At 41.7% G+C, this 25,899-nt stretch overlaps 1 protein-coding gene across 1 annotated transcript in view; it reads right to left on the bottom strand.

Annotated features, from left to right (window-relative positions):
* The window catches only part of sez6l (seizure related 6 homolog like), a 66,839-nt gene that overhangs the window by 16,317 nt on the left and 24,623 nt on the right, over positions 1-25,899 (bottom strand). The window contains exons 5-7 of the mRNA XM_022748729.1: positions 4,716-5,171; positions 3,687-3,826; positions 1,243-1,438 (exon numbers count right to left, since the gene is read on the bottom strand). Coding sequence (XP_022604450.1) covers positions 1,243-1,438; positions 3,687-3,826; positions 4,716-5,171 — 792 coding nt within the window. The remainder of the gene's footprint in view (positions 1-1,242; positions 1,439-3,686; positions 3,827-4,715; positions 5,172-25,899) is intronic.

The following is a 25,899-nucleotide window of genomic DNA, read 5'->3' as shown; positions in this document are numbered from 1 at the left end:
AGGGAATTTTAAAGCCTCAGTGTTCTTCAAACAAAAGTACATCTTCAAACAGAGTCTGAAACTTTGTCCAAGAGTTTTTGTAACTTTCTTAAACAGACAATCAGCACCGTCTTTACTGGCGGAGATATACGGGGGTATGAAAGTAGGAGATATCTCAACAACTTTTTCACGAATTGTCTTGAAATTTTGTACCGACATTTGTTGTCCCCAAATTTGGTGCAGACATTTTTATGGAAATATGGTCACAGCCCCCCCCCCCCCTCCTGAGTTAAAGTGTTGAATAATATCCAGGTGTTTCTGCACAACATTATGATGTCAGAATGAAGTTGACCTCTGACCTTTGGGATTGTGTCAGAATTAGTGTCTGAATTTGTGCATTATGGCCCAAAACGTGTTCTGTAAGGTCAGAGTGACCTTTACCTTTGACCCTTGACCACCAAATTATAATCAGTTGATCCTTGAGTCCAAGTAAATGTTCTTGCTAAATTTAAAGAAGTTCCGTCAAGGCGTTACTGAGATATGAGGTTCATGAGAATGAGACGGACGGACAGACAACATGAAATCACAACACCTCCTGCTCTGACTGTCGCCGACGCAGAGCAATAAAAAAACTATTTCTGATATAATGACTGGAAGAATCAATGATTATACCTTTGAAGACTTATCTAAGAGTAGGCCTTTATGTTGTCTGTGTTGTTTTCACTCTCTTAAACACTGATTTTTATGCCTTTATTTTGGCCACATCTGTCCCCGCAGAGATATTTTAATCTCAGTCGTCTCGGCTCCGCTCCGTTCCTCTGCCTGCTGCTGATGTAAAAGGATTAGATGGCTGTGATTAATGGCACAGGTGGGTCTTAACACTCTGATGCTTCCTCCTTTCCAGTCACTGTCATATCTATTATGGGCTTACACAGTCAAGCGCGCACACACACACACACTCTATGAAAACTCCCATATTCTCAGCCTCCTAATGAGATGAGAGCCAATTAATCAGAGCTCTAATAAGATAATTCACATGACAGATTCAATCACCGTGTTAAACGATTAGATGAGAAGATTTTTGATTATGCAATTAGCATATATACAGAGTACAAACAGCCCCTAAGGACCTAATGATGAATTCATATTTATTGAATCTGTATAGCTTGTTTATATGTATGCATATTCATATTAGAGTCATGACATACTTTGTGTGTGTGCGGTTTGAGTGTGTGTATATGTGTGTGTGTGTGTTGGACTCACTCTGATAGTGCAGCTGGAAGATGCCCATGCTTCCCTCCGGCGTGGAGCGGTAGTAGACGGACAGGGTGTTGGTGGGACTGCGGATCACCTGACCTTCAACCAGCAGCGTCTGGTTGGCCAGGACCAGCAGGGACCCTCGGTCGTCTACGCCCCTGATGGACAGCTGCTCGCCCTCCGACAGGTTCACACTCTTCACCTGAACACACAGGGAGAAACACACCGTAATTATTTTACTCTTTGAAATGTTTCAAAGTGATTATTCCCTCTGTTGTTCTGCGCTGTGGTAAATAAGACAAATTGGTTCTAAGGTTGCACTTAAGAGATAATATAAAGGGATGCTTTATATTACTTTCCAAAAACACTCACACGGAATCACTTCCTTTGATAATATGAAAACACAGCGTGCCACCAAAACGTCTCAGGGCGAATATTAAAGCCGCTCTAATCTATTTTTTTACATTAACAATGTGAGAGGAGTCGCTCATTGTGATAAACTAAGTTCCCTTCAGCCTCTCACAGCTCATCCTTTTGGTTTTATTGTTCACCAGATATTTTTCTCAGGAGTTGGTGGAGACCAAATCAGAGAGGAAACAGGCCAGAATCATGACTCCAAATGAAAGCTAATGCTCCTTTGTTGGACGTGTAAATAGGGAACAGTTCACTGTGTCAACTTTGTAAGATGATAACGAGAATTTATAATCACAAGTGAAACATTATCTCTTGTTGTGTATTGTTTGTTATTAAATAGGAAGAGAGCACTCATAATATGGAAATGTACACAGCATTTGTAATAATGTTAGACTATATATTATAAATGAACAGTCATCTATTTCAATATGTTATTTGTAAGATTGATATAAATATAGAAAATAACCTTTACATGCATCTGTCTGCAAAACTCCAGAGTTAACTTTGGAAACAAACAGCCACAGTGAAGATTCACTGTTATAGAGAGAGTTCAGCTCTGCAGCTAATTTGCTCCTCCTGAGTCACTGTTTGTTGTCCAGGATCGATACAGTCACTGGGTTTTGGTTTGAATTTGCATCGTGACGTCGCAGATTCCCGGACGAGCAGAAAAACAACTCTGGCTCCAGAACGTGTTGATCGTTGTCGCACGTTGGAGGGAAAACAGAATTCATTTTGTCACTGGCTTTTCGTAATATCTGAAATCTCTGTGCCGAACCAATGAAAATGTCAGTTGAAATTGAATTGCGTGTGTGTGTGTGTGTGTGTGTGTGTGTGTGTGTTTGTGCTTCTAGACCCTGAGGACATTTCTGCGTTGTGAGAAATCCTAAAACTTCAGTTTAAAGTTAAGGTTACAGTTAGGATTAGATTGGTAGATTGGTAGGTTGGAAGGTCGGTGGTTCGATTCCTGGCTCCTCCTGTCTGCATGTTGACGTGTCCTTGGGCGAGATACTGAACCCCAAATTTCCACAGATGTATGATCGGTGTGTGTGTGGTAGAAAATGTGCTGTGTGTTGTATGTGAATGTGACTTGTAATGTAAAGCACTGACTGATCAATAAGGGAGGTGACTATCTACTGACTTGGTAGGGTGCCCAAACTTTTGCACATGTCACAATTCCAATTAAATTTGTCCAGTTTCTGTAGTCCATGAAATAACAGCTGAATGTCTGTTTGCTGCAGTGGTTGCATTTACTTCTCTTCGCCTGAAAAAAAATCAACAAAATATATAATTTGCACTTAACTTCTGTATGCACCAGGCTAGGGGCTGGAGAATGCATTATGTCGGTGAGAGTCCTGATAAATAAAGACAGATGAATGTGTGTATGTGTGTGTAAGAGAGAATGCATGAACCTAATTGCTGAGCCCTGCTGTGTCTGTTTATGGCCACGCAAATGAAAATAAAGAGAGAGGGAGAGAGAGACAGTTGCCTCTTTTACACAGCGTGGTCAAGGTGGGAATGTTGCAGCTTTATTCCACCTCGCTGCTCCGTTTAAGAAGGTACCATCGGATCGATGTCTGTGGAAAAAAGGAAGAGCTGGCATCATGGGATGGGACGCCAGAACGCCAGCATGCGATCTAAAAATCACACACAGGGAAGCGGCAATATGCTGGTTTTGTTTTGTTCAGTGTGAACAAGCAAAGCCGGCATAAACAGGGGTCTTAACAGTGAGAGAGAGAGAGAGAGAGAGAGAGAGGGAGAGAGCAGTACCAGAAGCTGTCACTAGGAGGCAGAGCTGAACCTGGGATCAGATCAGAGAGATTCTTATGGTCACAACAGACTGAACACGGCAGCATCTCCCAGTAAAACGATGTCCAGCATGATAAGCAGAGACTCTGCTAACACTGATGATGTGATGGTTTACCTGCAGGCTAGTTGTGTGTGTGTGTGTGTGTGTGTGTGTGTGTGTGTGTGTGTGTGTGTGTGTGTGTGTGTGAGTGTGTGTCTGTGTGTTTTATTGTCATGCTGCTGATGCGTACCTGCAGCTCCACCCCGTAGCCGGTGTACACGGTCACCGTGTAGGTGCAGTGAAGGAAGGTGCCGTCGGGCAGAGGGGGGTCATCAGAGGAGTCTATGTATCCCTCTGCGTCTGAGAAATTCACCATGCAGCTCTGCACAGCTGAGGAGAAATCAGAGCAGTTTATTTTGCACTGGCCTCATTTTATATTTTCTGTACGCTGCCTTGTAATCTCTTTAATGCGAGCCTGACTGGAAACTCACTGGAAATCCCTGCTGTGTGTAATTAATGATGGAAATTACTGGGCTGAGAACCACGACACAGCAGACACAAGGCACATCCAGAGCTCCTGGCTGTTAACACTGACATCAAATAAAAAAAAAAATCACATTCTCTATTTTCTGTTTTTGCAAAATTAGAAGTGGAAAAATCCAGATCCTAAAGTAAAATTAGCCTGTGACTTCATGCTTGTATACGTGTGATGATACTGGTTTATTCACACTGAAGCTTTAACATATAAACAGCATTTTAATGTTCATTTAAGTTTAACAATTTAACACGTTTTTCTCTAAACTAATCCAATCGTACTAAATGCTAATATAAGCATGCTAAAATGCTCACACTGATAATGCTAACAAGCTGATGTTAAGTGAGTTTATTTTAGCGTGTTAGCATGCTAACTTTTTGCTGGTATTTGTTCAAGAAACTAAAGTGTTGAACAAATTAACATTTTGACCTGATGGTGGCGCTAGATGAAAAAGTCAGAGGATCATCAGTTATTAAAGTTCATCCTGAGGAGAGCATGAACGTCATTACAGTTCATCCAATGGTTGTGGAAACATATCACTAGAAAACGCAGCTTTCAGCCTCATGGTGGCGCTAGATTAGCCGTCAGAATGATTCATCCTCTGGGGAGTGTGAATGTTAATAAATACATTTTCATGTTTATCTGTCAAACACCTGCTGAGATATCTCAGACGAGGCCGACACTGACATCACAGAGATCGGCTGCTAACGTGGTTAATTTCTCCCTATAACTACACACTCATACCTGACGAGGGTGTCCCCGTCTCAGTGTCCACGTCCAGCATCACAGTGGTGACCTCGGCCTCCTGCTCAGGAGTGTGTGTCTGTGTGTGAGGCAGCTGGGAGTGTGTGTCTGTAGGAGGAGGTTCGGTTGGATCGCTGCCCCGGCCTGACACTGCAGCTGATGCCGGGGGTTTTACCCTCCTCAGTAATCCCCCACTCTGATGCTCCAGGGAGTGACTTCCGGGGAGGGAGCCGATGCTGAGTCCTCTGCCCAGAAGAGGGAGCAGGTTCTGGGGCAGAGCAGAGGGGAGGATCTCCCCTCTCTGGGAGACAAGTCGTTCTTTTTGAGCCAGCACTGACTGTAGCAAACCTCCGGCCACGGCGCTCGAGCTTTTGCCTTTGGGGCTGTTTCCCTTTGTGCTCCCTGGCGTCGCCACAGGAGACGGGGTAAAGGGGGCGGCTGTGGGGACTTCTTTATCTGAAAAGAGTGGAAAACAAGGGATGAATCACTTCAACTGGCAAGACAGGCGAGAGAAAAAAAATCTTTGAAAATGGCCTGGGAGTGCAGCTCTGGGTGGTTCTGTCACTGTCCTCACTGGTCTTATCAGCAGAGGGGTTATCTAGCCAGCACAGCCAAAGCCCAGTCGAGCTTCCCTCCACTTTTCACACACACACACACACACACACACACACACAACATACCGAGCATGCACACATACACACAGTAAGACGATGTAGTGGAGAGACAGGGCAGTTCAGCATGACAGGAGCTGTGCACAGAGGAGGGGGGAGAAACTAAAAAAAAAGAAAAGAAAAAAGAAATGCAGAGACAGGCAAACCGCTCTGCCGTGCATGCTAAAACGCCATCTCCAGCAGCTTAGCTCCAGAACAGCACAGACCAGCATTTACACACACAAAAACAACACACACACACACATTCACATACACCTCCTGTCCTCTTCCTCACATACTTTACAGTTCACCCTCACAACAGCTAGCAGCCGTATAGTACATACACTCCGGCTGAAAAAGTGCTCATGTTGCAGTCTCACATTAATCTACATTTAAGTGTCATTTACACACTCGAGCAAAACCGCGCAGGCCAGTGCAGCAGCGCCGCTGTCATTTTCATCAAGAGGGGGAATAAGTCAGGAGAAAATATCCGCTCTGTGTTGTCAACAACACGAGCACTTTGTTCTTGTTTCACGGTTTTTCATCTTCAGACAGAAAATAAATAGCCTTTTTTTTTTATTTATGGATATACTGTACCTGTATTACGCCTAATGTGTCACACACACACACACACACACACACACACACACACACACACACACTTCTAAAGACACTGGCAAATGTTTCTTCTTAGATATCGTCCTGCTCTATAACTCTGCTTTTGTTATTTGAAGTTGATTAACCTTCATTAGACTGAAAATGACACTAATTGTTTGGATGTAAATGCTCAATATAAACAACCTGTTTTTGATGAAGGTCCCTTCTATTTAGTTATTAAAGTATCATGACGAAGAAACTGCCTGAATAGAAGACGTTACAACTGAACCAGAATTGCCGCCTCATGGCCGTATCTCTCCGCCACTCAGACTAGTTCCAGGTTACATCCCTGTTTTTCCAGAATCATATAAAATATGAACCGTTTGTGTGAAATTTTGTCATAATTGCTGTGTGAAGTCTTGATTAACGGCTAAAAAGAGCCACCAAAATCTAATCAGTTCGTCCTTGAGTCCAAGTGAACGTTGTTTTTTAATTTGAAGGAATTTCCTCAAGGCATTCACACAAGGCCAAAACCATGTGTGTATGTTGTGAGGTCACCACAACCTTGACCTTTGACCTTTAGCCACCAAAATCTAACCAGCTCATCCTAAAGTCCTAGTGAATGTTTGTGCCAAATCTGAAGAAGTTCCAGCGAGGGGTACTGAAATATCAGGATCATGAGAATGGGACAGACGGACAGACAATCCGAAAACAACATGCCTCCGGCTCCGACTGTCGCCGGCGTGGAGGAATAAAAATAAACTTGCTAGCGCTCTCAGGTAGACAAAGTATGTAATGTGCTGACATTTCTTGTTACTAATTGTTCAAGTTATATGATAAACGTTACCGACACGAATATAAGACGATATTTTCTCCTGGAAAATCGGTTTGACGGAGAGGGAGTCGTCTTATTTTACGTGTCCACAAGATGAGACGTTCTTTTTGAAAGGAGCAAGCACTAGTGTAATACAGCCTCTTACAGACAGTTTTATATTATGGGCTGTTTGTTGCATTCATGCGAGGTTAGTGAGTCTTTTCAGTCCGTTTATATTGACTCTTTCAGAGTCGGTCGGTGCTGAAAGTGTTCGGTTCATCCAGTTTAACCTGCAGCAGTTTCTGAAGGCTGTTGTAACATGTTTTTTTTTTTTTGTCACAGAGGAAATAAATTCATGAGTGAAAATGAGTTCACATCGTCTCCCGACGTCTTTACGGCAGAAATGAAACCAGTGAGAAAATCTGTCAAACGGCCAAGAATCACAGCTGTCACAGGCGATGAGCTCAGAAAGACTGAAGTCTGAAAAGCTGTCGGAGAAAATGATTCTGACCACTTCAGCAGTCTGACAGGACAGAGTGAGAGAGATTCACTAATGTGGGTTTTAGTTATGGCTGTATTTCATGTTCCACTTATACAGGAGAAAAGGCTTCAGTGATGAGGACTCGGTCTCAGGGAAACTTTCAGAACAAGTCGAGAGTAAAAGTCACTTTCTCAAATACAGATGTTGGAAAAGGAGGGTCATCTTGAAATCAGTGTGGTCCCATATTTAATAATCTGTTGTTGTTGGCCTTCAGCGGCTCCCAATAGGGGTCACCACAGATGTTTTTACACCAGATGCCCTTCCTGACGCAACCCTGGGTTCAAGGATATCAAACCGCCAGCCCCAGGGATCAGCAGCCGACCTGCTGTACCACCCGGGCCTCCTGCAGTACCTTTGATAATCTAATACAGGTCATTGTTATGGAAGAGACCTGTGACTTAACCCACAACACTGGCTGCTGGTGTAGGCAGTGGAGGCTAGAGCCTGGGGTGCCAGGACGCTGGAGGGGGGAGTAAAACTATTCCTTTAACATCATCATATTAATTGATACTGAAAAAACCCTCAAGATTACTGTAATATATCATACTACCACCAAAATCAGCTACGTCATGCTGTATATCTACGTCTAACAATATAGTTAGAGATAAAAGCATGACTCATGGATTATATGTAACGTCACTCTCACAACAACCTGTTGGCAGAGGCAAATACTGAGACCTCTCCTGTTACTTTTATTAGTTATCTGACTCGTCTGACATTTAGTTTTTAGTTAGATCCCCATTAGCCACCGTGTTATAAATATGGCTACTCATCCCCTTAAATTTATTAACAATACTTCAATAACAACAGATACATCAGTACTCACAACGAGACTCACAATACACAACACATCCCCTACGACGCAGAACAACCAACACAAAACATAATCTATTCTGAAATCTAATACATACAATAGCTGCACTCAGTAATTTCATTTCTTAATAAATGAGAAAACACCTTCCACAATTCAATCCAATAAGTCACAAAGAAAAAACAAATAAGTGGGATGAACTAGCTCCTGTATCCATTTCCATTTCAGAAAACTTATCATAAACAAACATAAAATTCTTATAAACCAGAAAGTCATAGTGTTCTGTACTCATCTTTGTGTTAACAAATACAATCTTAACTTTCTTTTAAACATATTGTACATGACATGACGAATAGGATTTGATCTTCTCTACTTTTCTACGCAGTGTTGAGCTGTTCCAGAAACTTCCAGTTTTCCACCACGAGATAATTTGTGGTGCAGCTAATAGCGGTTTTACTTTAGGCACATCTCCAAACCACATTTTGTGACCAGAGTGTTTCTCTGTGACTGTAAGGATCGATCAAATTTGATCCATCGTTAATAAAGATATACTGATGACTGCAGCTTTAAAAGAGGGCAGGACTTTGGCTCCCTGTTTGTGATCAATAAATCAGTTTGAGCTGTAATTCATTTGATCGGGAAATGATGCTTGTTATGAGTAAAATGACAAGCTTGAAGTATTAATCAGAGCACATTACTCACAGGTATAACGGGGCCTCGTCATCCTTCTGTGCCATTTTGATTATGACTGGAGACAGCATTACAGCAGCAGGACCCACCTCATGTTTTTATCGTCACTGCCAACTTTGTCACGGCCAAGTGGTTCTGCAGTAAATGATGTTCTGACAGAAACGCACCGATGTTAAAACTTCACTTCCTACTATTAGGAATGAAAAATGGACAGTCTATCCCGATACAGTCCTGAGGTTCTTTCTTTTTGCACTGCTGCCCTTCTTTTTCTTTTGACTTTGTGCAATTTATGTCTTCTATTGTTTTACTTTGTTTTTATCTTATTTTTATCATGATCATTATTATGAAGTGGGTTTTACTTTCAATCTTATGTTGCATTAATTAAGGCATTTACCCCTGTTTATGTACATAAACATTTACATTCTCTTTCAATTTCTTACCTATTCATTCTTTATTGTAAAGCACTTCTTGCTGCATTTCTGCAGCTTCTATACAAAAAGTTTATTATAATAATTATTATTATTCACCTGTCACTGTGACTGATGAGAAAGTCAGCTCTCAAACAAGAGTACACACATCTATAGCTTTGACTGTGGGTTAATAAGCCTCATGTTCTATATATTACTCCACTAGCTGTAGGGGGTTTGAATGCTGTAATGGTTGATAAAAATAGAGTGCATGTAACCACAGCTAGTGCTGACGACACCAATTTTACAACCTGCATCTTAAATCAATCAACAGTACCATGTTCTGTTCACAAAACATAGCAACAGCTAATTGTTTTGAATTTGCTAAAGCTCTGACTGGCCTGTTCTCCATGGCAACAGTGGCTGAGGCTCAGGGGTAAGGAAGTAAAGTCTGCCTGGACATATACTGTATGTGCCTGTGAGATGTAACCCATTACATATGCCAGTGTCAGCTCCTTCTTATTGCCTTAAAATTTCAGTAGAAATAAAGCTTATTAAAACTGATGGTCATAACAGAAATCCAGCATTTGAAATGATTGTTTCCTGATCTGGGAGAGTCCTGTGTTTCTAGGTTAAGTTACCTTGACAAGATCATCCGAATTATAATTTTCACATGGGAACGCAGACTGGGGCAAACCCAGAGTCAGCAGCTTTTCCTAATTGACGTCTTTGTACCACTTTAGGTGAAACGAACCTCTTCAGACTAAATGAGACAGTTTGACGTCCGTGGTTTTGTTGGCTTTATAGTGTTGACAAAATTTTCTATAAAGTGTTTGAGCCATTGGTGGCTGACAATCCTTTGTCCTTAATTGGTCTCCAGTGTGTGCGAAATTTGCATTTGCTGCGCCTTTGTTTTGTTGTTGCACTCATCCCAATTACCTTATTTATAGCAAGAGGGTCATCATCTGACTTTGAACCATTGAAACAATGATGTGTAATGAGAGCGACGCATGAATACAGATAGATCAGGGTAGAACTGTTGATAAACAGATTCATGATGAGCTCTGGTTTAAGTGTGGTCTCCACACGACCACGCCAAGATATTTTAAAGGAGACGTTAATAGGCTTGGGTATAGACAATGTCAGACCTGCCAAACTTGGGAAAATATTTTGAGTACCATAATAGTGTAATGCTTAGTTCACATGCTCCCACAAGTTATTTAACATATGATTTGACTATGAAGAAAACAATACAATCATCTATTCGCAAGACGAACTCTAATGAGGAACAGTCAGCTGTGGGCATGTGTAAACAATATGATGTCACCTGGTCATGAACCATGAACACTGGTTTTTATTATTTTCAGGGAGCATTTTTACATAAATTCACCTCAAGTTTTGAAACTTTGACCATGTTTTTCTGCAGTATGACTTACTCACTGGGCTATATTATAATATACAGTGAAAGTTAAAAGTGCTTAAAATCATTGTTTTCATGATTAATATTTCCTTGTATGATAGGTGTGCTTACACAAAACGAGAAACATACGTGAATTTTATTCAATTATTTAATAGAAATTGACCATTTATTTTCTGTACGGCAACAGTTTAACTGCCAAGAGTGCGCGCGCATCCACATTTCCGGTAATAGAACGTCACAATATAACTAAACGTTACTCTGCTAATTTAAATACCCGGTAGCTAGCTAGCTAGCTAGCTTGTCAATTAACTACGTAACGTTAGGCTAACGTTACTGACGTTAAATATTTTGACAGGTTTGGCAGCTCTGCGTTCATTTTATTCACAATGTCAACTATCCACACCCACAACAGCCCGTTTACCTGTGCAGAGAAGTTACAGCACCGCCCTCACCTGAGGAACCAACAAATTACGGAGCTGTAGCTCTTGTTTCTGTTGAGATGGTTGACGTTTGTCAGTTGTTCCCGCTCGACATTTAAAGGACTGAACCTAGCGCTGTGATTGGTCGAACTCTTCTTCTTCTCTTACTCAGCCGACTGGGCGCTGCTGCCGCCCCCTGCTGTTACACTTGAGTACTGCACGTGCAGCGACAAATCGTACCGGCGTACTTTGATGTCAACACCTGCTACGTAAAATGCGTACATGTTGGCAGGTCTGCAATGTTTCTACTTTACTGCGTTTAAAAATCAGAACCTGCTTTACATATTGTATAATTATTTTCCTGTCATGTATCAGAAAAATGTGCTGACAGATTCCATGGCTGTGCTGCTACCTGAATAATTTGGTTCAGTCATCAGATGAATAATTAAAGCACAGATGTTGTGAAGTCCATTAAAGCCCATCACAGCCTTTAAGATGAATGTGCACCGTTTGGTTCTGGTGAGACAACAATAGACATGTTGATGGAAGCTGACAGACTTGTGGCATTTTTTGAGGTCTGTTTGATGGAAATTAGCTGTGACAGTCATTGCTGTCACAGCTATGGTTTGGTGGGGCATTCAGCTTTTTGATAAGATTGTCAGCTGAGAGACTTGTCACACAGAGCACGGATCAGAGTAAAAAAAATCATGATTTAATCAAAAACTAACGAAGAGGCTGAAACAATGAGGAAATAAACAACCATTGAAAAACCATGTATCACAGTGGACACCCTCAGCCATCAGATGCTGTGCGGTTTGGCATATGAAATCTTACTTTAAACATTTAGATCATTTAAACTACCACCAAGAGGAATGAGTTTGCAGATTTTACTCCTCTCCAAGAATCCAGAGAAGCTGATTTCAGTGATCAGCTCCTTATATAATAATAAAATAATCAGTGAAAGTCCCTCAGTGACAGTGTCAGTTTGGGTTCAGGAGGCAGACACCCTCTTTACATTTAAGATTAGGCTTAAACCTTTCTAAAGCTTACAGTTAAAGCTGGATCAGGTGAGCCCTGAACCATGCTGTAGTTCTGCTGCTGGGGGAACTCCCATGATGCATTGAGCACTTCCTCTCTCTCTCTCTCTCTCTCTTTCTCTCTCTCTCTCTTTCTCTTATTATTGTAAAAGCTCCTCCAGTGTAAAGGTCTGTGTCCATGTGTAGTGTGATTATAGATCAGCTCTAGCTTCTATATTAATACTGTGAAAGTATCAAAGCCTCAGTCCACAGAGAAATGCACACAGCCTGTATTCAGAAACTGAGCCTTAAAACCAGCCGTCAGGACTTCTGGAACTTTGTGATGTCACAACAAAGCAGTCACCAAGCCCCGCCCACCTGGACCCACCATCCAAACCTTGCAGGATTTGGTTTCTCTGAGTGTTTTTACCTGAAATCTGCTATATTTTTATTGGATCACTCAGAAAACAGTCAGCCAATCAGAAGAGAGGCTCAGAGCCTCCTCTTTTCTGATTGGCTCACCGACCTGTTGTTACTAGAGCTCCAGAGAGAAGCCTGAGAGAGGAGATGTAAAACTACATTCAAATGGTTTTTGGTTCTTTAAACCACAAATATATCTTCTTATGGATCAACATTTCAAAGAAAACACAGAAGAAGAGGAAAGTATGGAGCTTTAATATCATTATGATCCAGATTTATGACTACTACACAACCAGACAGCCCCCCCCCCCCCAGAGTCCAGCTCTGTTGGAGGTTACTTCCTGTTAACACTATCACCAAGTTCTTGCTCACCGTGGAAACTGTTGGGTTTCTCTCTATAATATCGTAAGGTCTTGACCTTATTCTGTGAAGTGCCTTGGGAGCTATAAAAACAATACTGTATTGAAATCAGGCTCTGCTTGTTTTTCCAACAAACTGCAGCTTTAATATATCTTGCAGAAAAAGCACCACAGGCAAGGAGTAACAAGGAATGATAATGCGGCAGAATAATAGAGCGCCACCAACCTGAACGTTGGGCAGAAAAGGTCAAATGACACAACTGGGACGAGAAAAGAGCCACCGAGCAGATTAAACACTTTAAATCTAATAAGGTGGGATTGTCGCCACGGTTGGAGTGGCAGATCCTGAGCACTGGCAGAAATCTAAACTCCACACTGCCTGTGTGGTCAAAGATAAACTACCCTTCACTGCACGCCAGATCACAGTTGGAGATCATCTGTCCTGGCTGTCCAAAATAAATCACAGGGAGTATATTATATCTGAAAATGCCAAGTCACTACTTGTTTTCATTCTGAAGAAAGCACCAACTGTCCTCCTCTGTGCTTCAACCTGCAATGACTGTTTCTGGAAACAAGGGGGCAACAGGAACAAGTTGTTCGTTTACACATCAGCAGTTACAGAGCAACATGAGTGCAGTGTTCCCTCTCTTTTAGCTCTGTGTTTGGTCTCCACCACCTCCTGAATGCTCGACGGAACTTCTTCAAATTTGGCACAAACGTCCACTTAGACTCAAGGATGAACTGATTAGATTCTAGTGGTCAAAGGTCAAAGGTCATGGTTACTGTGGCATCACAAAACGTGGTTTTGGCCTTGTGAGTGTGATATCTCAGTAACACGTTGGAGGTTTTTCTGCAAATTGAGCACAAATATCCACTTGGACTCAGGGATGAACCAATTTTGGTGGTCAAGGTCAAAGTTCAAGGTCACAGGGATCTCACATTCTTGTGAATGCAATATATTAGGAACATCCAGAGGGAATTTCATCACTTCTGTCACACTGTGACCTCACAAAACACAATTTACCTTAAATTGTCAACATCTGCCTGCTGCTGCCAAAAACGACGCTAAAAGAGTCATGAGAGTGAACGATAGAGTTGTTTCTAGACAGATAAAAAAATGAGCTGAAACTCACCATAAAGCTCTGTAAAGACAAGCAGAGCTGCAGTGACCCCTTTCACAGTCACACTGTTTGTCATTTCCTACATTGTTATTATAAAAACACTAATTATAGTCGCTTTAAAGCCACTATGCGTACATTTTGTGTTTAATCTTTCAAGTCAACCTGGTGTCAGATGCCTTTGTTTGCAGAAATCACAGTCAAAACTGGTGCTGTCTGTTTTCATCTCAGTATCACCAATTAAAGTCCAACTGAAATTGAATGTCTTTTGTTAGCATAGGTGCATATGTGCTCTGTAAATACAGACTTTTATATTTTATACTTTTTGGATTTGTGATAGTTTCCCACTAGTTTTGCATTATTTGGATGAAACAGCATCAGCTCTCTGAGACCTTATTTGGATGCAGCCAATCAAACGTTGCATGAAACAGTAACGTCAGCGTTGTATCACAGGCGGAGCAGACGGTCACGCTGAGCCAGACAGCAGCTGCTGCACAACACAACAGCCACAGACTCCGAACAACAACCCACGTCAGCTTTGCTGTTCAAGTCTCCTCATCTGACAAACATGAACACACGTCTTGTCCTGCACCTCAGCACAAGTTTGTTTACTTTGTCTGTGGTTCCCTGCTGGGGCTCAGCCTGTCAGCTGCTGTCAATCAAACACAGACACACACACACAAGCTAATGAGACCCTTTGTTCGTCATTTTAATAATAATAAAAAAAAAAGATTGCTATTGTTGAAGAAATTAAAAATAGTCCTCAAATGCAAGATTTAATCCTGTTACATTTGCTCAAAACAACATTATCCAGCTGTGATAAGATAAGATGAGATGAGATAAGATACGAACAAATAAAGAAAAATAATAATAAATAATATAATAATATAATATGTACAATGAAATATTTAAATAAAACAACTAATTAATCTGTCATTTTAGGAGGTTTTTTAAGGGCAGGAAAGTCGAAATGTACTTTATCTTATTCATATCAACAATTCAGGCAGTGCTGGCCTAAAGGTTAGACTTCGGACTGGAAGGTTGCCAGTTTGATTCCCATCCTGCAGGATTAAATCTGGGTGGGAAAATTGAATAAACACCACTGTGGTGCCCTTGAGCAAGACCCTTAACCCCCCAACTGCCCCAGTGGAGCCGCTCAGTGGCAGTAGCAGGTCAGACTGTGGTTGTACTGGGCAGCTTCCAGGTGTGAATGTGTGTAACTGTGCACCTGTCCTCTACAGGGAACTGAAAGTTTTAAAGTTCATCAGGGATCAGAGATAGAAAGTAACTCAGGTTCTGACTTTAAAGTGATAGTTCAAGTTATTTGACATGGGGTTGTGTTAGGTACTTATCTATAGTCGGTGTATCGCCTGCAGCAGATTCAGATCAGCACACTCAGGTATGAGCTGCTGTGGAAAAAAAGTGTTTTAACCACTTTAAAAAAACAGTCCACCAAAAAAAGCTAACATCAGTTTAAGTGTACACCTTTCTTTGAACATTTTCACCACTTCATCTTGCCCTGTCCTTTGGAACTACATTTTCTCAACCGATGGACTACCGTATTCCTACGCACAAGCGCTCCTTTACATGAGTATTTACAGAGCACACTTAAATAAAAATAAAAATACACATAAGTCACATTAATAATTATTATTGTTATTAATTTAATTAATGAAATGTATAATTACTAAGTTAATTATGATGGAACTTGTGCAGCTGTGTGAAGGTGAGTCTTTAGTCTGGGAGCAGCAATGGAAAAGGCATCAAAGTACTGTTTACATATTGATATGTCAAATCCAATAATATAATAATATGACAATGAATAACTCCTCCACCACTGTCAGTGAATGAATGTGTTACAGCAGGTATCTGTCCGTTATAAATCAGCGTCTATTTGTTGCCATTGAGTGTTTGAGCGTTTGTCGGCCGGGCTTGTTTGTACACGCGGCCTCAGACTATCTGAAAGTGCCCATGAGAAAGGTCAGTGTACCATCACAAGGCCGCAGCCGCTCTGAAGATCTGCCTTTCGGTTTGATGTGCGCCGTTTCAAAGGCCCTCGGTATAAGTTGTGTGGAGACTCCCCCCGGGGTGCGGCGGTACCTGGATGACCTCTCGATCACAAAGAAGGGATGAAAGAGACCACTTGCTGGTCCTTGACAAGGGTTTTTGTAGAAAACAGACCATGTACTGTAGCTCAGTATAACTGTGCCTATTTCAGGACATGGGTAAGACAGGTTTATTGATTCTGAGAGTCCCCAAACAGTCCAATCTGTGGTGGCAGCCACAACAAAAACAAGATTTACTGCTTTCCTGTCGAGACTGCCATCACTGAGTGTACAGGTGTTCAGCTCAGATTAATGCGTCGTGGTACAGTAATGGAACAAATACTGAACAAAAGGACACATAACTCAGTGGCAATAACCAATATTTTCAATATTAACGATGGATCTAATGACTATGTGCACTGGAAGCGGAGTCGTTATAATATTATCAGCCAACTCTACTGCTCAGACGGAATTCATCAGATGCACACAAACACCACTTCAAATAAATGTTTCTGTTGCTCTGCGTCTCCTTGATATGCTAATAACAATTTCACTATATCAATTTTATAACTCAAGAGTGAGTCAGTCCAGTCTGTTTTTTAGTTTATAGTTTGTTGCATTGCACCAAGTTTCCAAAACAAAATCTATTAGTGCAGGTTTAAGTTCTGCAGAGAAATATTTTTGGCTTATTTAGAACTTCTTGCATCAGGGTGCAGACCAACTCGAATTCATCCTGTGAGGCCAGTTGCAATTGGATTTTTGGTTTTCTATTCATAGCTGATTTTTATCTGTGAAAAACTGATGGACAGGAAAAATACATATCTGCACTCAGTCGTGCAGTTAGAGGAGTCTGTGGACTCTCTGCCTGAGTAATAGATATCAGGAGGTTTGTACTGTACACATACTCCTACACATCCTTCAATGTTCTTATGCAGCTTCTATTAAAGCACTTATTTAACACTGTACAACTGTATTAATCTTCTTATATTAGTCAATCACCCTTTTTCTTTATGGCCAAAATGTACAGCAGACTGTTCATGTTTAATGAGCTGAGAAATCAAAAGGCTAAATCTAAAATGTTTGATGTTTCCAGCTGGATGATTTCCCCTGTCTTAAACAGACTGTAAATAAAGATGGACGTAGCCTCTGTGACGACACCCGCAGGTTTCTGAAGAGCGGCTCAGAGTGAGCTGCTCCACCATCGCGTTAGCAAGCGTTAAAGTAATCGATTGTGAGAATAATCATTAGTTACAGCCCGAGCCACAGTGTAAACTCCAATGATACAGACACAAGCTTGTTTCGTCTTTGACGGGGGAACTGCTCAGGATGCAGCATCAATCCAGAATCCATTCATTTGTCGACCAGCCAGACTGTTAATCATTAATTGATGATCGACACAACAACAGCCAATCCAGCAGAAACTGAGCCTGGTTCCAAAATTAATTGGGTGCAACCACTTGGGGTTAAAAGCTGGACCTAATCCATTAAGTGTGTGTCCGTCTTTATGTCGTTTTAAGTGTCCCTAATCATAATCAAGCCTCTTTCATTTATCTTACAAACAGAACTGTCCCCTTGTGGCGTGACGAGTCGGTCTGGGAGTTTGGGACCATTATGTTGCTGGTTTGAATTCCCTGACTATGCAGGAAATGAACTGTGACATGGAAGTGAATGGGAGATGTGCTCCGTTTCATCAGCGCTGATGGTGGTTTGTTATCAGATGGATGATTGAAGCCATGAATATTAGATGCCAGGAATTTCATTAAACCGTTCATTACGTTTGCAGCACGTCCCGGTCTTTGCCTCCATTTGTAGGTGCGGCGCCGGTTCTCGTTCTCCGTGCACACAAACATCCAGCTATTAGCAACATTTAATGTCTGGGGTGTGTGTGTGTGTGTGTGTGTGGTACTTTTTTCTAACAAATTCACTAGTAAATGCAGAAGAAAAACAAGAGGGCCTGTGTGTGTTGTGTGTGTGTTGTGTGTGTGTGTTTGTTTGACGGAGGAGCGGTTGAGCTCGCAGCAGAATGAGTGTTGTGAAAAGACAGAACGAGTGAGATGGAGGCAGAATTAAATAGTCCTCAGTGGCTGCAGACTTTCATTGCCACTCCAACACAATCAAGTCTGAGGGTGTAAAGCAACGTCAAAAAAAAAAGGTTTCAACGGCGCTGAAAGGGGGGAGCCCGACAACAAAGGAAAATGTGCTCCTTTGTGGTTTTGTCTGTGTATATTTGTGAGACTGAGCCATGGCGCCGAAATACAGAGAGAAAGCTCATCTTTTTTGTTTTCTTTGTTACTCCGTTTAATTTGTATTCTAGGAGCTGGTGGCTGTTTAAAGTCCTTTATCAGACCCAAGACTGGCAGCAACTGTATCTGGGATACATTCCCTGTCTGCCATGTCCGTTCTCCATGGAGACTCACTGTGATAACCACACACACACACACACACACACACACACACACACACACACACACACACACACACAGCACGACTCAGCTGTCTGAATAGTGCACAGGCAATCATAGACAGTTTTTGGCTGCTCTAAAAAACCCAAGTCAGGTTTTCATTTCAGCCGCAGGAATAACAGGTTTTCCTCCATGTGTTTCCTCTCGGTTAAGAACAGTAGTAGTTGAATTATTCAAATTAAAGAATAATTCTAGTTTAGTACAACTTGACTGACTGACTGACTGACTAACTGACTGACTGACTGACAAGCCGCAGTCGACCAAGCCGCTCTGGTTTCCTGGTTCAGGAAGTGCAGGGAAGAGGAGAATAGCTTCCAGTACCCTGAGCCTCGCCTCCATTACAGGAAATAAACTGCTTTCATTACATGTGTCATTATAAGGAGGCGGAGGAATAACTAAACATAAGACACACCGAGCAGAGAGAGGGAGGAGAGGGAGAAGTCATTGATAACGAGGCTTCGTACTAACGACTATGACCAACTCTACATATCAAACAGAGAGTTAGACATAAAGACCCGCCTCTAATCAAAGTCTCTTACGTCATGTAAATTATTGTGGATCCCAGACGGAGGCTGTGCTCTGATTAGCCTTAGTTCTTGCCCCAGCGGCCCGAGTTCAAGTCCTTTGCTGCGTGTCATCCCCTCCCTCTGTCTCTCACTATGACTGTGATAAAGGCAAGAGCCTGAAAAATAACTTTAAAAAAAATAAAGACAGTCTGTCTCTTCTAACTTTCTCTCTGGGTGATCATTTTATAAGTAAATACAGCTGAAATCACAGCTCAGACTTTTCACTTTCATTTACGTGTTTGGTGATTTCATCAGACGACGTCGATGTTATAAAATCAGAACTTGACCAGAGGGATTATAGACAGACATCTACTCGGTTTTCATGATAACATTGTACTCTCCAAGAGATCTAGCAATGCTGACATCACAACAAAGACATCCAACAGGTCAAGATCAGACAGGCTGTAAACAAGTCAACGGTTATTTAGCTTCAACTGAGAGTGTCTGACTTTCTCTCACTGTAGTGCTGACAGAGAGCAAACTACACTGGTGTGAACTGCTTCTACTGTTTGTCAAAGTAAAAGTCTAATAATCCTGCTTCGCCTGCCAAGGTGGTGGTGACAGCACGCAGCAGTTTTTTTTTTTTTCCACAGGCTAGGTGTGATCACAAGTTCTGACCACACCTGAGCACACTCAGCTGAGATGATGGATGTGGTCGCATGGTCACACTGAAATTCATCCGTACATCTTTGGGTGAAATATGTGGCTGTAGAGTCTTGGTGTCTGCACACGCACAATCCATGCTCACTGAAATGAACTGAACTGATATGATGCAACATTTCACTGTTTTAAATTCTGGTGTGAAATAATCTTTAAATAAAACATAACTTGTTTTACTTCAAGTCGATACCGGCACATCCTCTGGGCGTATGCCCTGGAGCCCTGTGGAAAAACTTCCAACATGTTAAGAGATCCAGACGCTGGAAAGAAGGAAAAGCTGACAACTGCACAAACAGGCGAAGCTCATGTGTAAAGACAATGTTGAGCCAGTTTACATCAGAGTTTGGGTCATAAATTATCTTCAGTTTGTCAAGTCTGACAAACCAGGGTTCATTTACAAACCGTCTGATTGTCTGTTGTGCATCTTCCAGCATCTGGCTTGTTTTAAAGCTCCATATTTTCTTCTTCTTCTGTGTTTTATTTGAAGTGTTGATCCATAAGAAGATATATTTGTGTTTTAAAGAACCAAAAACCATCTCAGTGTAGTTTCACATCTCCTCTCTCAGGCTTCTCTCTGCAGCTCTAGTAACAACAGGTCAGTGAGCCAATCAGAAGAGAGGAGGCTCTGAGCCTCTCTTCTGATTGGCTGACTGTTTTCTGAGTGATCCAATAAAAATATAGCAGATTTCAGGTAAAAACACTCAGAGAAACCAAATCCTGTAAAGGTTTGGATGGTGGGTCCAGGTGGGCGGGGCTTGGTGACTGCTTTGTTGTGACATCACAAAGTTCCAGAAGTCCTGACGGCTGGTTTTAAGGCTCAGTTTCTGAATACAGGCTGTGTGCATTTCTCTGTGGACTGAGGCTTTGATACTTTCACAGTATTAATATAGAAGCTAGAGCTGATCTATAATCACACTACACATGGACAGAGACCTTTAGACCGGATGGGACCTTAAATTGATGCCAATTTAGCAACACATTCTTTATAAAAGTAATATCCGTTATAATAAACCAGAATTATCCTCTAAGAGCCTCTTTTTTTAAATACTTGACCATCAGTCTGCCTTGGTGTTAATTATAAACGGTTCACTGCTAATTGGACGAAGCTGCTGGAAGCCAGACTGTGGTGAAAATGCAGCATTTGTGACCTCAGATGTGTCTGACTCTAAAATCCAGGCGCTGGGTAAGCAGCACGCTGAACTGATTTAATGATTTCCTGTGTGAGGAGTGATGAGTGCTGACACACACACACACATACATACACACACACACACACACACACACACACACACACACACACACAAACCAATCAATGTTATCTTCGAATTGGCGCTTGAACTGCGCTCGGGGTCAGCGAGTGGAATGACCTGAAACTGAAAGCAGAGCTACTATCGACCTGACCAATCAACGATGACCTCAGAGCAGATGAGCATGTAGATAATCTCCCATCCACTCACACACATACCGACACACACGTAATGTAAGCAACTTATTAGCATCTATATAGCTGTTGGTGTTAAATGCACACAGCCTCATTAAAATTGATTATGCTGGCGAGTGTGTGTTTTTCAAATTTCCTGTATCAGGGAACAAAAATAATTCCTGACGTTTATCAAATTAATGACTTGATTAATGAGGACTGAATTGAAGGATTAAATGACAACATCCTTCAACTAATGATGCAACAGGTTGGAGGCAGCACTATAGAGACAGAGTTAATTAAAGTTCATTAATTAAACCTGGCTGATTGGGAAAAGCGGTTAACAGGAAATGACTGCCAGCAAAAACAAAAACTCTAAAAGCACCAACCAGGTGCTGAGTGTTTGAAAGTTTGTTTCTTTTTAAAACGAGCCCTCGTTAAGTGACCACCGTCGAGACAAGAAACGTAAAGATGAACCAGAGATTGCCGGATAAACAACCGCAGAGCTGATCCAAACTTAAAACGATGCCAGCTGTCGAGAGGCAGTCTCTCCAGATGACTCTCTCTCTCTCTCTCTCTCTCTCTCTCTCTGCAGCCCTGTACCTCGAGTGTGTTAACTCGTATCGTATCATAAACCAACTGAAGTCATCCACAACATCCCCACAATGACAGAAATTAATGTGAACAGCCTTGCGTGAAATCTTCTGACAGCTAAATTACACATGAGCGGTTAACACAGAGCGAGAGACGTTAGCATTGGCAGTTAATGCTGCTTCAAACTGATTAAATGGTTTTATTTTTTTGGTTTTTAGACTCTAAAAGTGGTTGAATGTTTAACACTTTCTTATGTGCAGGGAAATATCACCTTCATATATCAACAACAATTAACTATAAAGCTTGTGATATTTTCTTAACTCTTCATTTATGTTTTTATATGTTTCCCTGGCTCTTAACTTAATAATTCTGGAGTAAAGTTGGACAAAAAAAACCTTCAACTGGCTGCAACTCCTTCCTGTTTCTGAAGCCATGTGGTGCCTTATTCCCTTTTTACACCAAAGGGAATAAAACATGGATAAACGCGCTCCTTTACACCGACAGCTGAGTTTACCTTTCTGCGAGGATGCACACGACTGCAGGGACCAGTGTGACCACATACCATTACAGAGCACACACACACACACACACATTTCTGGCACACACACACACACACACACACACACACACACACACACAAACACACAAACACACACAAACAGCAGGGGACAAGGCTGGTAAAAACCGATCTGTTGCACTCAACCCCGTAAAAGCGTCGAAGCCTTCCCGGTGAGACGCTTCGATCGGTGATTGCGTGTAGTTAAAACTTATTCTGGGGCTGCAGCTCACTTATTTCTGGTGTCACAGCACCTGGACTCAGTTGCAGATACATGAAGAGGTTTCACTTCTCATCCGAAAAAACTTCTAATCTGAACAAAGTTGGAACATTTCTGAACCACAGTCCACGCTTAAGGTAAATTTATTCAGTAACAATGCTTCCGTCAAGCAGAGCTGATCTCCTTCACAGCTGTCTGTCTGCAAATGTGCAAAGACCTTTTCTCTGCATGTCTGATGCTTTAAAAAGGTAAAAAAAAAAAAAAAAATCAAGCCTGAATCAGCCGATTTGAATTGAAACAGCTCTGAATCAGAGCGTGTCGTTACAAATGTCAAATGTAAATGTAGATGTGAAACTTCAGGCGACTCCAGTGAATCTGCATGCAGCAGAAATCTGCACCGACTTTGGTTTAAGGCTCAAAACTTGATGCTCCAACATCATGGGTCCATGCCATGAGCCTCAGCTGGCGTGTGTGTGTGTGTGTGTGTGTGTGTGTGTGTGTGTGTGTGTGTGTGTGTGTGTGTGTGTGTGTGTGTGTGTGTGTCAGTGGTGTCAGAAGCAGGTGCTACTGCAGCCAGGCATGACCAGTTCGGTTGAGCAGATGGCATCATCTGTGGGATCTTTCTCCTTCACACTATCCTGTCTCTCTCTCTCTCTCTCTCTCTCTCTCATGTTCCTCATCCACCTCCCTCCACCTCCCCCCAAATCATGACCATCCTGTCAGTGCAGCTGTGTTTCCCTCCCTCACCTTCCATGTCGACTTTACTTCCACCCTTCCACCCTGTTTTCCTCGATCGCAGCCTCCATGACTCACGTCTTTGTGTAACTGCTTCTGCGTCCGTCCCTCGGGGGAACGCACATGATTAATGAGCGATAAATCCTGTTGCTCAACCATATAAACTTGTTTTCCCCCGTTGGATTGTAGCGAGGAGAGCGTCTTGTCTCCTGCTTGTTCCACCCGTCGACAGCAGGAGCTACAGTGACACATGCACTTTTTACTGTCTCATCCACCAGGAGACTCAGAAACAAACACCCACATGTAAACACCATGTTCCCAGCTTCATAACATTTAATGAACCAAGTGAATGAAAGCAAACTGATTAAAATGAATTACAGCATCAGCTTGTCACAGATGCGTCAGTATTGGTGTATGTTCTTTTCCTTTTCCTATTAATGTCGTCTGGTAAGAAACAAAGTCAGTGCAGAAATACCGCGCCTTTGTTTGAGGTAGGTTATAAAATGTGTTGCTGTTACACCATCTGTCCACTAGAGAGCAGTGATGAGTTTATTTTTCAGCTGCAAAATGTTCGGCTCAGAACAAAACTTTGCCACGATTCTTAAAAAAAAAAGAAATCTAAGTATTTCTCATCAGACATTTTTATTTTATTACTTTTATTTATTTATTATTATTACTTTTGCAGCTCGAGCAGTTGGTAGCCTCGTAGCGTAGCAGCTAGTGGCTACGTGGATCAGGAGGAAGCGGGTCGTCCACTAATCAGAGGGTCGGTGGTTTGATCCCCAGCTCCTCCTGTCTGCCTGTCAAAGCGTCCTTGGCCCATCGGTGTACGAGTGGGTGAGCGATTGGGTGAATGTGGCAAGTTATATAAAGCTCTTTGAGTGGTCGCTCAGACTAGAAAAGAGCTGTATAAGTGCAGTCCATTAACCTTTTACCGGTTAGCGTCACATTGACGTCACACCAGCAACTTTCAGTCACTTACTACAATTACATAAAACCGACACCTTTAACTATCGTGTCAATGTCCAGGCTGAATCTGAAAATTACACAGACATGAAAAAAAACATATTTTTTAACAATTTTAGCAGCTGCATGTGGAGACAGTGACACTTTAGAGAGTTTCTGTCCAAAAATAAATCAGGAATTAATTAATAATGAAAAGAAATCCAACATTCGAGTAGCCTGCAAACTCCATGTAGCATTAGTTTAGGTTATGATAAGTGTAAATCTGATCATAATCATGAAGGATGTAAAGTCAGATTCTGTAGCGATGTTAGCCTGTTAGCTTGTTAGCTTGTTAGCCTGTTAGCCTGTTATCGCACCTACTTTCTACATGTTTGCACTCACGTCTAAACTGAACAGGGGTGAAAAACTAAACACAGCAGCTTGAAGAACAAACTCTTTGTTGCAGAAAGTTTTAATAATGTTTAAATTATTTGTTTGTAACTGTACAAAGACACAAACCAGGATTTAGCGACAAAAAGAAGAAGCCACTTGATGCCTTCGGCTGACACTGTTTCATGACCCGTTTTTCCATTAACATCACAGCGAGAGAACTCACTGAAGTTATCACCTAATTTTAATTAATTTGATTAGTTTTAAAAAAACACCAACTCTGCAGCAGAGACACAGTGGCCTCTCGGACATAATGTGGTGATTCTGTGTCGTGAACAATTTTAAACATCAGCTGAAAACCTCTTTATTTAACGTGGCTTTTAATTAACCGTTCACATTTTACTTTTCTTACTGGTTTTTATTTTCATTTACATATTTTATCATCTACTGTCTTTCTATTGTCTATTTTCATTGTCCTTCTATTCGCCTTTATTTTATTTTATTATTTCATTTTTTATGAACTACTGTACATCTCTTGTGTGAAAAGTCCTCTATAAATAAAGTTTATTATCATTATTACTATCATTTTCAAGTTTTACATTTTCAATGAGTGTTTCTGGCTTTATTTAAGTCTCAAAAGCACCTCGCTGAACTTTGTGAGCGTATTAACAGAGACGCTCAGTTTCAGTTGTTGTGCCAAAGACTCACAGATGGACAGTGACAGAGAGACGACCTTCAACACCTGCTGCGGCGACGCAAACTCACATTTCACGTCAGCGATTAGGTTTTATAAATATGTTTGTCACAGCGACTCGCTGACCTGGGCGCGAGCAGCACTTGTGCTTCGACACTGAGTGAGAGCATCTCTGGGAGGAGGTGTGCAGGAGGAGGAGGAGGAGGAGGAGGGGAGGACGGTTTGTGAATGATGGAGCCCAGAATGAATACACAGGAAAGTAGAACTGATTCAAAGTAGTGCGTCCTCCGCTGCCACAGCTTTGGGAGTCTGGGTGTCTTCTTATGAGAGAACATTTAATCCTCATGAGGATTAAATGTTCTCAAAAAGAAAAGACGGAAGATGAAAATATTCCAGAGTCAGAACATTTTTACTTCTTTTCAGGGTTGCTTCAGAGTTAGATGTGGGTTTAGGGCTGAGATTAAGGTGGGATTACGTGGAAATGTCAGAGCTAGTAGTGGTAAAGGTTAGGATTAGGGGGAAACGGTTAGGGAATGACAGTCAATGAAGTTCCTAACAAGTATGCAGAGGTTATACCAGTGTGTGTGTGTGTGTGTGTGTGTGTGTTGAAATGTGTGTGTTTGTTAGCCGCTCCG

This window comes from Seriola dumerili, unplaced genomic scaffold (genome assembly GCF_002260705.1).
Source record: "Seriola dumerili isolate Sdu_G_001 unplaced genomic scaffold, Sdu_1.0 BDQW01000128.1, whole genome shotgun sequence".
NCBI classification, from domain to species: Eukaryota; Metazoa; Chordata; class Actinopteri; order Carangiformes; family Carangidae; genus Seriola; species Seriola dumerili.
This window is presented reverse-complemented; position numbering and strand designations above follow the sequence as displayed.